This window comes from Ambystoma mexicanum, chromosome 11, assembly GCF_040938575.1.
Source record: "Ambystoma mexicanum isolate Mex_15411 chromosome 11, UKY_AmexF1_1, whole genome shotgun sequence".
NCBI lineage: Eukaryota > Metazoa > Chordata > Amphibia > Caudata > Ambystomatidae > Ambystoma > Ambystoma mexicanum.
In genome coordinates, this window is record NC_090934.1 from 972,023,524 (window position 1) to 972,037,887 (window position 14,364).

At 44.1% G+C, this 14,364-nt stretch overlaps 1 protein-coding gene across 1 annotated transcript in view; it reads right to left on the reverse strand.

The window, feature by feature from the left end:
• The window catches only part of LOC138503979 (SITS-binding protein-like), a 945,315-nt gene that overhangs the window by 26,419 nt on the left and 904,532 nt on the right, over positions 1 to 14,364 (reverse strand). Inside the window, exon 9 of the mRNA XM_069624126.1 lies at positions 1,762 to 1,941. Coding sequence (XP_069480227.1) covers positions 1,762 to 1,941 — 180 coding nt within the window. The remainder of the gene's footprint in view (positions 1 to 1,761; positions 1,942 to 14,364) is intronic.

The following is a 14,364-nucleotide window of genomic DNA, read 5'->3' on the forward strand; positions in this document are numbered from 1 at the left end:
CACCAAAATATCACCAGCATCATTGCTACAGAGAAGAGAGAGAGTAAAGGGTGCCAGAAGCTAACTTTGTGGCTTGCATGGCAACTGGAAATTCTGTAGCATAATCGGCTGACATACTAAATGTTATTTCTTGTTCCATTACACGGATGTAATCCACTAGTGGCTTGTTTAACTAAATGTGTCCCAATCAGAAGTTCTGTATCATGTCATGTGACTGTCACTTTCAAAGCTGGGGCGGCATAACAATCTTTCTTTTCGCAAGCCTGAGGGAGTTGGGCTATATGTAGGCTACTTTTGTGCCCCATTGGGTTACATTTAGGTTTCTCCTTCTGGATACTGTTACCATACAAGGGGGAAGATGGACAGCAAAAGGGGGGAGGAGTGACAGTGAAAGGGGGCAAGCGCATGGGGGAAACAGCACATGGGGGAGAAGAGCCAGCGCAAGGGAGTGAGGAGGGACAGTGAAAGGGATGGAGGGACAGCACACATGAGGAAGGATGGACAGTGCAAGGGAGTGAGGAGGGACAGTGAAAGGGATGGAGGGACAGCACACAAGAGGAAGGATGGACAGCGCAAGGGAGGGAGGAGGGCCATTGCAAGGGGGAGAAGGAGCGACAGCACATGGGGGCCACCGCCGCCACCGTTGTTTCTGGATCGACAAACTACGAGTTCTGCAGGCGGGTGGCATTACTGACCTGGTGGGCATAACGCCAGCCGCCCGCAGACGGCCGCGGAAACAACGGCACCATTACGACACGGTGCCAGTGTTCCCACTTCCCCATTCCCGTGGAGTCCTATGGGACACCACGGGAATGGGGATTTACAGAATGCCGGCTCCAGAATTACCGGATCACTGTGGCTGTAATGCCTCGGTAATTCCGGCAAGTCCGGAGCCAGTAAATTCCCACGAGTCCAGCAGCAGCCTTCCGGTTTTACCAGCACGGCTAACACCGGACTCGTAATGAGGCACTATGTGTTCTTGCGATATGCATCTCCGCAGCTGTGCCCAAATGACAACCATGGCATTCTCTTTGTATCTTTGAGAAATTTTATGAATTGGATCAGCCACTCTACTCCTCTTCCGATGCTCCTTAGAATTGGAAGAAACTACTTCACCTCTGGCCTTTTATAGCTTCAAAAACAGCTGTCCGAATTTCTGAAATACTTGCATTTTGGGAGAACTCTGAATCACAGGCAAATCCATGGAGTTTATAGTTTGCCTAAATTTGTTCACTCAGCCCACTATCTTTCTGGGTGCTTCTATCTCACCACCCTCCGTAGATTCACATTAGTTTACGCCTAAACAACTATTAACATGTATTGTACGGGAAGGACAGAATACTCTACTGTTCAAAGAGCTTCTCATCAGCTGCTGATGGCTAAATCCAGGGTGCTTTCTATTCATCTTCTCTACCTACCCATCTCAACTGAAGGGGCTGAGTATAGCTTACTGTTGCAGCTTCAATTCATCTATTTGCACAGTGCCCCATTGCACTATAGAAACATGATACAAGATATACGTGACAGTAACTCTACAGCAGTTTGTGAACATGCAGTAGTTATAGAGGCAGCTAGGAACATTGCAATGTTTGATTACGCAAGTAGCTAACTATTAAAGGACTGCCACTTATTCTTTTCAGGTCAGTCTCCTACACTCAGCCAACTAGAACTGCGCAATCATTTACATGTTATTTCCCATTAAGTGAACATGCCTCATGTTTAGAAAAGGATGTCTAAATACATAAGGTAGTAATTTCTTACCTCATCTCCAATCAGGAACTCATCATCAATTGTAAATGTTACAGGGTCATAAGGGCTGATCATCCAGAGCGGTCGAAAGATTGGGTTTCCCGAGTGACGCCATTCTTCTGCATATTTCATGATAAGCGGTGCAACAAAATCTTCATGTTTCTTAATATACTGACGTGTAAGATTTAAAACCTGAAAATGACAATCTAAATGTAAAGATGATATCATTAAATAAAACGCGTGCACACTTCATTCCCTAATACAGAAACAAAGCAGGAGTAAAAGGTGAGTGGTCTATACAAGTGTCCATTTTGCTACCATACTCTTAGATGGTTAGAATATATGCCCACAAACGGTTCCCTTCACCGCCAATTAGATTAATACCGACGTTCTGGTTATATGACATTTCTTTTTACATGTAGACAACAGTAAATTTGACAGATGGTTTTTAATAATAGTTATGTCTTGGCAGAAGGGCCAAATATGTTTTCACTAGCTCCAGCCATTCACCCAATTGTTGAACATTCCCACTTTGTCACCATGTCTTGCCGTAGTCTGTACTTGATGAAATGTTCATTATGTTCAGGAAATAGATATCCGTGCTAGCCCTTCCCATATGAAAGACCCTTTTAGCCGCTCCTTTTGAGGAGGACTTGTATAACTGAGCTCTCTGACCTGGAAGCTTCTGTTTGTCGGCCCCCCTGGCACTCAGCCACCCCACAGAAGATAAATGACGCTCCTGTCTCTAGGCTATTGTCATTGCTTTTATTTTCGGGACAGAGTTAGTGGTTCTGTAGCATGTGTTCATTAGCACACATTGAAGAATCGTTATGCTTCCTGGTCACCACTTTTGTTTATAGTGGATTCGCTATATATTTTATAAAATTGTCTTTAGCATTATTTTGATTTCTGTGTACATTTTCTTAGACTGCGTTTCGCTAAAATGGCTGATATCCAGGGACGTCATTAGGGGTCGTTTTTTTTTTTGTTTGTAATGCAAGCTCATGGGTTGTGGCCAGCACCATGTGGCTCTTTACTTCTGGAGTCGCTGGCTTTCTTGTTCAGGCCCTTTAAAAAAAGAAGAAACATAAGAACAGGAGTGCCACAAGTCTGACACTTTCAGCACTGACCCTAAATAAGAAAGAATAGGAATACCAAATAATGTGTCTTTCTGGAATTCTAGACAATACTTGCTAGACTCATTAAAGGTTTATTTCAGGCACACTTCAGGGGGCGAGTCACTGATTTAGTCTGTTCTTAAACGCCTCAACTCAGCCTTTCATCCTTCTGAGGTCAATAAATGAGTACCAACACAGGTTGGGTGATATTGGGTGTATATTTTTTCTATATAAAGTGCTTAAGCGTAAGTGCGATATAATAACACATCATTATCATTTGGTCATGGACGTCTGCTTGCATTCACAGTAATTTGGTAAAGCCTATACACACTGATCTTAACGCTACATATGGCGATCCATTCCTGTATGAAATGTACATCACATTATAGTGATAGCGTAACCATATTTTTCGTAGTGTACAATGCTATGAGATGCCACTTCCTGTTTTGTGAACGGATGAAAGGTTGTGTTCCATCGCTTCCCGCGATATCACTTCGGGGTGGGGTCAAATGACATCACTTCCTGTGATGTCATCAGCGGTCAAGGGTCGTGTGATGTCACTTCCGCTACCCTAGGCATTTTGGTGAAATGACGTCCCTGCTGATATCCTAGACGCGTGGCATTCCTATTGAGATATGGCCTGGGCCAGGGCTATTTTTATATAATTGTGAGGTTAAACTTATCAATTACGTGTCTAATGATTTGAGAGAGACAACAATTCGTGCTGAGGTGGATGTTTGCTCGCATTCCCTTCCTCTTTTCTTTGAGGATAGGGTGCATGGGGAGGGTGGATGTGTTATTTGTCCGCTCCCCCCTTTTCTGCACCAATATCACGGGCTTGATGAGCAGGCAGTAGCTCACATTGCTTGTCATGAATTCAAAGCAAGAAACTCACTGATTGATGCAGTACTTAGGTTTCCTGGAGGTAGACACCTTATTCAGCACTCCCCTTTGTCCACAGGGTAGAACACAGCCTTGTGGCCATCCGAATACATTTGGTTCCCCACATTTGCATCAAAACCAAAAAGGAATAAATATCTTATTTTATACAATGCCTCCAATTTCTCCTTTGGCACTGGATAGCAATGAAAGACCAAAACATTTACGAATTTTAGTCATTTGATATATGCTTGAAACAATTTGATTTTGCATTTAATTTTCAAAAGGCCTGTCCAGTCCATGAAAAAAACACTTAAAATAATTGTGCTCAATAATAATAAAGACGATTATTCATTAACCTAGCTTAACAACATGGAAAGATACAACACAGTTTGTACATGTTAAGCCTAAATCAAGTCAGTTTATTTAGTCTAGTCCTTGTTGGTTGAGCCATTCACAATAAGGCAAAAAGAGCAATCAATTTCAAACAAAAATGGTATTTTAAGCAAACCCTTTAATGTCTCAAAAGAAAACTAAATGGCTAGTGAACAAGTGAACAACTCCGGCACAAGGTGATGACTTTAAAAGTGCAGAAATATTCCCTCACCTCAGATATGTCAATACACATAGTTAACAATAACTCTAGGTGTTACCTGACTTGAAGACAAATCGCTCAGTGAGCAGAGGCTGCATCTCTAACAACCTGCATTGCGAGCAGTATTGGGCTCTTGCCGGCTTTGTGCCATGCAGCATCGCGCTTCCTGGAGGAGGCGCGGCAGGAGCGACACGTGACTTGATCACGTGACCGGGATCACCATCAAAGGACGAAGGCTACCACCCTTGCGGCGTTAAACCCGGTAGGAGTAAAGCCCAGTGACTGTTGAGCGACTGTTTGGCGCACTGTGGCCGCACCACAAAGGTAAACAAACTTAAAAACTTTTTCACTAATTGTTATACGCACTGTTCATATCTGAGGCTTGTAATGAGATTACGGAGTTCCCCTCTTGAAGAAGAGATGGCTGGACAGGATGGGTCATATCTGGAGGCAGGGAGCGAGGCTGGGCAGGGGGTACCTACCACTTCTGACCCTGATATAGTTCCGCCGGTCTCCATTACCAACCATGCTCTCAGCAACATAGAGAGTCAGCAAACCCCTGAGGGGTTATTTTCAAACCCATATCCAGAAAGGTTGGAAACGAGGGCTGGAGTATACTCTGACGACAAGAAAGATTCAGAGTAGAATCAATGACCACTTTTGTAGAAAAAGAAACAAGAGTGCTAATGACCTGGTCGACATTATCGATTCCACCTGGCAGCCTCCCACCTATGATCATACGAATTTGGAAAATACTCCATCAATAGAGAGTGAAGAAAATAACCAAATGCCCGCAAACAACGTTCAAGTTAATAGGGCAAGCTCGCCAATCCACCAAGACCAACTGGAAGGACCAACAGCTATCTTTTCTGACGGATCTCCCCCACCTGGTGAAAGTACTTTGGCAGCTTTGAGCTTCGTTCTAAACTCTTTGGTTTCAGTATTTGACCTTCTCAAAACAGAAGTACAAACAAAAGCGGGTCTTCTCTTGGAGATGTCACATGAAATCTCGAAGAATGAATCAGCATTGGTCGCCACAAACAACATCATGAACGCCATTTTGATCCCAATTTTGAAAGAAACCCAAATTGAGGGAGTCAAACAAGGGTTAGATATTGCCCAAATCCATAATTTATTGAAAGAGGGAGCAAAAAGCAGTATTGCAACTCAAGAGCTCTTAAAGAAGCTCCCCCTGGAAATTCAAAATATTCAAAATCAGAATGAGATTCTAATTGGAGAGGGTGTAAAAGACTATTTTGACGACACCCCGCTTTCAGATTCTATTCTGGAAGAATTTCAAAGATTGGCAAATGTCAATATTGACATTATTGAAGGTACTGGCGACAGCACCCAAAACATTCACGGAGAAAATCTACAAGAACATTTGACCGGCAGAGGCAACCTGAGTTCAGAAGTACCCTTGAAAACCAAGAGTAAAAAGTGGCAAAAAAGGAAAAAAGGGGGCAGGTCAAAAGAGATCATTCTCTACACTCAACGCGACAAAAATACCAAGAAATCAAAAAACCAGAAAAATAACGTTCCAAAAAAAGCAGGAAAGAACACATTTCTGAAAAATCTGACTACTCCGTCTGGTGAAAAGTCAGTGGACCCTGGTGCAGCTGCTTTGCCTCTTTCCAATTCTCCTCAGACCACAAATCCGCTTGTTTCCTAGGCCAACAAGTGTGTATCTGGGTAAAAAGGGAAGAAAAAGGCAGGCTTAAACTGCAAGGAAGGCCCCAGTGACACCAAAATTCAAACCTCAAACTTTGGCATGCAAACGGAACCCATAATCTCTCCATCTGTAGCCCTTAACAATAAAAATCAAAAATTAGCCCATACAAACATCAAAATTGCCCCAATATTTCTGAAACAAAAATTGCATAAGGGAAAAACAAATGCGGCTAATCTGGAGGATAGACAAGTTGCTGTAAAATTAGCACAAATTTTCCTAAAATCGCTGGGGAAAACAGGTTCTGCTCTCACTAATGCTCCTCCCTTAACAGCTGCCCAAGAAGTGATGCCACCAAGAGCCACACCTAGTGAAGTAGACTGTCGGAATGGGTCAGGGAAATTCACAAATCTTGAAATATTTCCTCAGGACGATGGCAGAGAGAAATTGGAAAGAAATCAGTACTGCTCTGCCACAAGAAAAGAAGAAACTGTGATGCCTAATTTTACAATTCCAAAAGTATGGCTGAGACTAGAAAAACAAAACAAGAAAAAAGTCACTTTGCAGATCGGGTTCTACTTTCAGAGATTAAAAAGAACTACAATTTGTTTATCTTTGCCTCAGAAGACATTGAGTACCTTTCCTTTCCGATCAGGGAAGATAAATTCTTCGTGGAGATAGCCCTCACTTCTAGAAAGGCGCAACGGGCCCTCATTATTAACAAATATGAACTGGCTAAAGAAGGTCTTTTGGTATTTGAATCAGAGGAGGAAGGCAGACGTGGCAATCGCCCAGGCTCTATACAGACAGGAATGGAGGACGCATCCACTACTATGGGCACTGCCAGAGTGATAAGAGAGGCCCAAAGTAAAGCTTCACCCGGGCCCAAATTAAATGAGAACCTGTTAACAAAAATCCCAGAAATGATCACCCAAATCTTCCTGAAACTAGGCGAGGAGCAAGACAATCTTTAGACAAAGGGGTCTTAGATTAGTTTCCTGGAACACCAGAGGGCCGAGTTTCCTGAGGAAAAAGCAGCTGAAAAACAATCGTTTAGAACAGAATGACATCCTGCTGCTTCAGGAAACATGGCTGGTTAACTTTATCGAAATAGAAGGCTTTACAGTACAAAATCTCAGGGCATCACAAAAACTAAAAGGGAGACCAGCAGGAGGCCTTTTAATAGTAACCAAAAACTCCAATGTCAAAGAAATTGTTCCGCTATCTAACAACATGGTGGACATTCAAGCCTGCAAAGTAGAGACAGGACTGAATGATTCTCGGCTTACTCTAATCCTGGTTAACATCTACTGGAACCCTGCTAGGTCAAAACTCCAAGACTTCATAGAATCCCTACACTCCCTACTGTCAACGGCAAAGAGCAAATATGAGGGAGCACAGATCATCATTGCAGGGGACCTGAATACTGATTGTATTAATGCAGGGAATGTGAGGACTGACCAAACTAAACAAAGTACTATACGGAAAGGCAAACAATGGTGGGATTTTTTCCAGTCATGGGACCTGGACATGATAAATGAAAAAAGCAGGAGTGCGGAAGTGGCTGGACCAACCTGGCGTCAAGGGGCGCTGCAATCAACCTTATATTACATCTTTGTCTCATCATCTCTTACCCTGCTCTGCCCCAGTCTTACTCTGGATTGGGAAGGGGGGGAGTGATCACGCCAGGTTGGAACTTCTCTTCCCAAAAATCCAGAGAGCCTCCAACCCATATACCACACAGGAACTGGAGGGTCACAAGGGTAAACTGAAAGTGGCCAAATATAGAAATGGGGGGAAAAAGTTAAATAAACTTCTGGAGGCAGTACCTCCTGCAACATGGGCAGACGAAATGCATCCAGAAAAATTTGGAAAGTTCGTGTGGTCCACCTGCCAACCAAGTGAAGGAAAGACTGTAGGGAAACAGACACACCTTCACAATTTCGATGAGGAAACATATAAGAAGAAGAGAATCTTGCGTCAAACATTACGCCACATAAGACAGAATGGAGTAGAAGATCCGCCCAGCCGTATACAAAAGCTCAAAAAGGCTAAACAAGCATATCGGAATTGGACAAAGAATCACAAACACCAAAAGCGCCAAGAAGACGGGGAGAGAATGCTTTTCCTCCTCAATGCAAATAATTGCAGGAACTTTTGGGCGGCTATAAACCAACTAGAAACCGGCCAAAATAGTTCATTCTGCAATTTAGTCCCTGAGCACAAGTGGGTGGAGTATTTGTCCAAAAACTTCAAAGCAACTGGTTCCAGAGATCATCCTCTTCCAAACGTAACCTGGTCGCTGGCATTCTCTGAGGAAGAAATTGAGGACCTTATTACATTCTCCTCTGTCTCTAAGGCAGCAGGTCCAAATGGCCTCACTTATCATGTGCTTAAAAATCAACCAAAGTTATGGGCAAAGTTACTCTTTCAATTATTTCAAGAAATTTTAAAGAATAAAGTCTTTCCACTATCATGGAAGAGTGCACTTATTATTCCATTCTTCAAGGGGGCGACAGGCGAAACCCAGCGTGTTATCGACCCATCACCCTCTTGGACATAGATAGTAAAATCTTCATGAGATTAATATTGAAAGAACTTACTGTATGGGTGGAATCCAGACAGATCCTTCCCCCTCAGCAGACAGGTTTCAGGAAAGGCCTTTCTACCAGTCTTAACAGACTTATCCTGAACCTGTTGAGTGAAAGTTCAAATGAGAAAGAAGGCTCTCCGCTATACGGGGCATGGGTCGATTTATCGAAAGCGTTTGACCTAGTAGACAGATCCCTCCTTTGGCAGAAACTAAATAAATGGGGGATTCTGGCAGCCCTTCTAGCAATGCTCATAGAGCTCCACAAGAACATTACCATCAGGGTGAGACTGGATGAATCCGGTAATCTATCAGAAACAACCCAAGTCCTCAAGGGAGTACGACAAGGTTGCTTGGGTGCACCATTATTCTTCAATTTGTTTCTTTCAGACATTGGAGATTTTCTAGCCTCTGCATCATTAATCTGTCCTAGAATTAATGGAAGAAGACTCCATTGGTTGGCCTATGCGGATGACCTTGTGCTTCTGGATGGCTCAGCGATAGGGTTGCAACAACTTCTGTCTAAACTCAATGAATATGCTAAACTGAACGGTCTCATAATTAATCCATCTAAATCGAAGATCCTCATCTTTAAACATCCAAAAAAAAAGGTGACCGTGAGAAACTGGGTGTTGGGCAGCAAAGTAATTCCACGCGTGGACGAGTTAATATACTTGGGATACAAAATCCTAGCTCACCCAACCTCAAACAAGGCGATACCCTCCATTCTTGGGAAGACATCAAAAATTATTGCACAAATGAAAAATCTGAATGGAAGATTCTGCAAATTCTCAATAATTCCTCTCAAGAAGTTCTACATAGGTAAAGTTGTCCCGGTCCTCCTCTATGGCCTAGAGGCAAAGCCTCTATTGTGGAACTATGATTGGAGCAAAATTGAAGGCCTCCTGTGGAAATCTTCCCTCCATTTTCCATTGTGCACTCCTCTTGTTAGTCTGAGGTTTGAGTTGGGCCTGACCTCTTTGAGATGCCGCGCGGAGTGGAAGCTACTGTCCCTCTATCGTAACATAACCACAGCCAGTAAATCCACTCTATTTTTTGATGTAAACCAACATCTAAAAAAGGCAAAATCAAAAAAACTTCTCGGTTTAGAAGAAAAGATTGGCTACATTTTATACAGGCTGGAATTAACAACAGAAACTCTCATACAAAACTAGAAATGGAGGACTGGATTAAAACGATCGAGGGAGTCAGAAGCCTAAACCCTCCAAACCTTTTCCTGAAAGTGGACAGAAAATTTGGTACCATCCCACACTACTTGGAAAAGTTCCTGGACCAAAGAATTAGAAACAACTTTCTCAGACTCAGACTGAATATAGCCCATACGGGTGAAATACTGGTACAAAGAAACCAGGGTGAGAAGGCAATAAGCCTTTGCAAGATCTGTACCTCTCCGAATTTACAATCCCTCAAACACCTGCTGCTGGAGTGCGAAGGCACATGGGCGATTAGAGTGTCATCACTGGGGAGATTTGTAACCAGAGAGGAGAGCCTAGTTCAGGGAGCATTTTGGGATAGACTGATGTCCGGCCAAGAAGAAATGTTAACTGCTGCGATAGTAAACATTTTGGAGAAGCTTACTATCTTAAGGAACCATCAACAGACTAGCCATGTTCTTGAGCCCTCCAGTCATTGGGATCAGTCTACTCAGTTAATCCCCGGTTTCTGAGCCTTTATTTTACCCTTTTATTTTCTGTTTTCTTAATACGCAGGAAAAAATAGCTTTTTGTATGAAATTTGTATTTTCAACACTCTTTTTTTGTAAAGGTTTTCTCATAAACCAAAAACAAATAAATAAATAAATAAAAAAGTTAACAATAAAACAATAGGCACGCCAAGGGAAGCACTGCATTTACTTTTAGTTAAACCGATGATGTGTCTTAAATAGGTCTTCACAAATATTACAGAGAAGGGTTTCTCTGCTAGAAATTTGTCAAATACGGGTACTACACATGTCACAATGGAAAGGTTGTAATTAGAAACAGACATGGAACACATTAAATGATCAAAGTCGGGATGACATAATATGAGACACATGACACATATAGTGACATTTTTGTACATTCCAGGGAATAAAAGATCGCATCACAATTAAGTTCAAGTATAAATAAATCGCACATGGGAACAGGGAAGAGAGAACTACAGGCACACTGACAGATGGGGACAACATCACCTGACAACCAACAGGTCTGTAAAGTCAATGGGCCTCATTCCGAGTCTGGCGCTAACCAATGGCGCTATTAGCGCCTTGGTCGGCGCCGGACCCGTACCGGCACCGCCCTGGTCGAATGGGAAATTACCGCCCTATTCCGAGTTGACCAGGGCGGTAATTTCCCATTCCCCAGGGCTCTTTCCCATTCCCAAATGAGCCCCCATAGGGCTCAATGGGAATGGGGAAATTGCAAATAACGGTGACCGTACTTTACGGTCACCATTATTGGCTTAAAAGCCCCTTTGCGCCCTCGTTCCTAACGCCTGCTAAAAGCAGGCGTTAGGGACGAGGGCGCAAAGGGAACTCGGAATGTGGCGGTAAGGGATTACCGGCACCGGTCTCGTTAACGGTGACCGGTATCCCTTACCGCCATACTCGGAATGAGGCCCAATGGATGGATGCCATCGGACTACCCAACCTGATCAAAGAAGGTGAATTGCGATATCAGAATTTGTATTTGCAAGGACAAAGGAAATTTTCCACTTTAACTTATCATGAATTCAAACTTGATGGCGGGCAGCATCCGGTAAGAGGAACTGACGCCGTTACCTTTCCACTTTAACTTAGTATGAGCTCGAACTTGATGGCGTGCAGCCTCCGTTTGTGCGGAGCTGACACTGACAACTTTCACTTATCCACTTTATTAACTTGTTAACTTGTACTTTAAGCACTACCCGTTTTGGCACCAGCTTTATTTTGCAGCTGGTTCCACTTCTACTACTTTCCCAGGTGCAAGATCGTTAAACCATTTCACCCCCTATGGCCTGCCCCCACACATCAGAGCTCCCCGTTGGCCAGGTGTTGGTGCTCTAAACTTTCCCTTTACCCAACCCCTTCCTAACCCCGGCTCCCCGCCTCCAGGTCCCCATCTTCTTCCTAGCCCCCGGGGTCCTGCCGCTCTCTCGCCTCCTCACCCCTTCCTCTCTAGGTCCCTGACCTATGCCCCTTCCACCCGGTCACCAGGCCTATTACGCGCTCCCCGTTGCTACGCCCATAGGCCTAAAAAAGGCTTTGTCTATTTTTCAAAACATGTGCAAGTCTCTCTGCTTAAACCTGAACACTGACAAATCTAAAGGGATGGTTTTCAAGCCCTTATTTTCTAAGCATAAATCCATAGCCTTAAAGGGCAATGGCACTATGGAGCAAGTTGCCCACTTTGATAGCTAGGTATGTGTTTCCAAAATAATGGTGGTTGGGGAGCACAGCCTTTGAAAACAGTGATTACTTTGGAAAATTCTTGTGGTTGTATTCTGTCCTTCTATTACAAACACGGTAGTGGGGCCATTTCGCCGGTTTTGGATCGCCTTCAGAAACAGGCTCTTCAAGCAGCATTTTATGGTGCTGAGCTCTGGTGCTACACAAGCCCCAATAGGATAAGCTCTTGTGAGAACAAGTTAAAAAAAAATCTTTGGATGCTCCCTGTCAGTGTCCCCTCATCTCTGCTTTACTTGGAACTCAATAGTTTACCAATAGTGCATCAGTTATCTCTTTTATTTCCAATACATTTTTATTAGACATTTTCAAATTTAACAGCTTCAACAGAAACTTTACCCCTCCCATCCTGTCCCAGAGCAGTTCCTGAAAGTCTTTGGCGTTGGGCTAGGGTTACTACGTCGAGTTATGTTCCCACCGCTTTATTTGGTGGGACCCTTATTTCTGCTTCTTTTACAAGTCTACGTTCTCCGGGTTGGTAATTATTGCCAGGAGGGACATGGCTCTGGGACACCATGCTCGGCGTGCCCCATCCTTGAGATAGCTCAGCAGCGTTGACCATTCTGAGTTGAACTTGGCATGGTCCCATTGTAGTGAGTATGTTAGCCATTCCATGGCGAGCAGCGACCATATTTTTGCGATGGTTTTAGGGGGCTTGTGCAGATTTCCACTTGCAATCTAGGACCAGTGCTGCCGCCATCATCATATTGATGTAGAGTTTCCGGTGTGCTTTTATCTGAATTTCCCCCAAGGCCCCGTTTAGCCCTATGGCTAACCCCTAGTTTGCCTCACACTTAACTCCCACCACCTGCTCGATTGCTGCGTGAATGGTCTCCCAGTTGTGGACTAGTTTTGGGCAATTCCACCATATGTGGTTCCAGGTGCCTATCTGTCCGCACTTCCTCCAGCATAGTTCTGACACCTTCGGGTATATCCTATGGAGTCTGACCGGGGTTAGGTGCCACTGCATCATCAGCTTCATCCAGACCTCCAATTTGTATTGATCTTGTCAGTCTTGGTATCTGCCCCCATAGCTTTGCCCATTCGGTTGAGTTGATTGTGATCCCTGTGTCCTTTTCCCATTTCCCCATGTATGGTCTGTTCGGTGGAGCCTCCCCCTCTTTAGTTAGTTTATAAATGTTTGCTACCAGCCTCCTCTCTCATGTGTCAGTGTCCATGTATTTCTCGAATAGCTTGAGCTCCCGGGTCCCTGCGTGTTTCATGTCCGGATGTGCCAACCAGTGTCTTAATTGGACATAGGGATAGATTTGATTTTCCCTCAGGCCATGGTCCGCTTTGCATTGTTTGAAAGTTTTGATCTGGTTTCCGGCAAACATGTCCCTAACTCTGAGGCACCCCCCTTGTTGCACTTGTGGAACATGGGTGTATTGTGCCCGGGGGTAAATTGAGTGTTGCCGAAGTGTGGCGTATAAGGGGAGGTAAAGGAGGTAATGCAAGCACTATTTACTGCAGAGTCCCATGCCTTGCCCACTGATTCTAGAATTAGGCTAGCGTACATTTGTGCTGGTCTGTCCGGCCTTGGCTTCCATAAGATTTCCTCCAGAGCCGCCCCCGCTACTGCCCTGTCCATGGGCCTCCATATTTTCCCTCTATTATCTATTTGCCAGTCTCGAATGACCCTTATTTGGGTGGTGATGTAATATGCCCTGATGTGTGGTACCCCCAGTCCTCCCAAAGCTACGGAGCTCCTCATTAATTTTGTCGCCACTCTCAGGGGTTTATTGTTCCAGAGGAATTTATCTGTTGCTTTGTGGAGATTTTTAAAGAATCGGGGTGGTATGTGGGTCGGGAGAGACGTGAAGTGGTAAAGGGTCTGTGGGAGTACTACCATTTTCAGGACGTTAATACGGCCCAGCCAAGATATAGCTAGTGGTCCCCAGTCTATCAGTTTTGTCTTTAATCTCTCGAGGAGGGGCGGATAATTGGCGTGATACAGTCCGCTCACCGATTTGGTTAACTTTACCCCTAGATAAGTAATGGAATTGTCCACCCATCTGTATTGGTAGGAGTTTTTAAGAGTTTGTTCTTCCAAAGCAGAGAGCGTAAGGTTGAGTATTTCGGACTTACTTATGTTTACCTTTAACCTCGCCACGGCCCGCAGAGGTCTAGCTCCCATTGTGCTACCCCCAGGGAGGTGTCGGGTTGAGCTATTGACAGAATCAAGTCATCCGCAAAGGCAGTGATTTTATGAGAGCTCCCCCAAAGGGTATTCCATCTATGTTTTCATTATCTCTTATAGCCGCCAGGAAGGGTTCTGAATGTAGGGCATACAAGATGGGGGACAGTGGACAACCCTGTTGG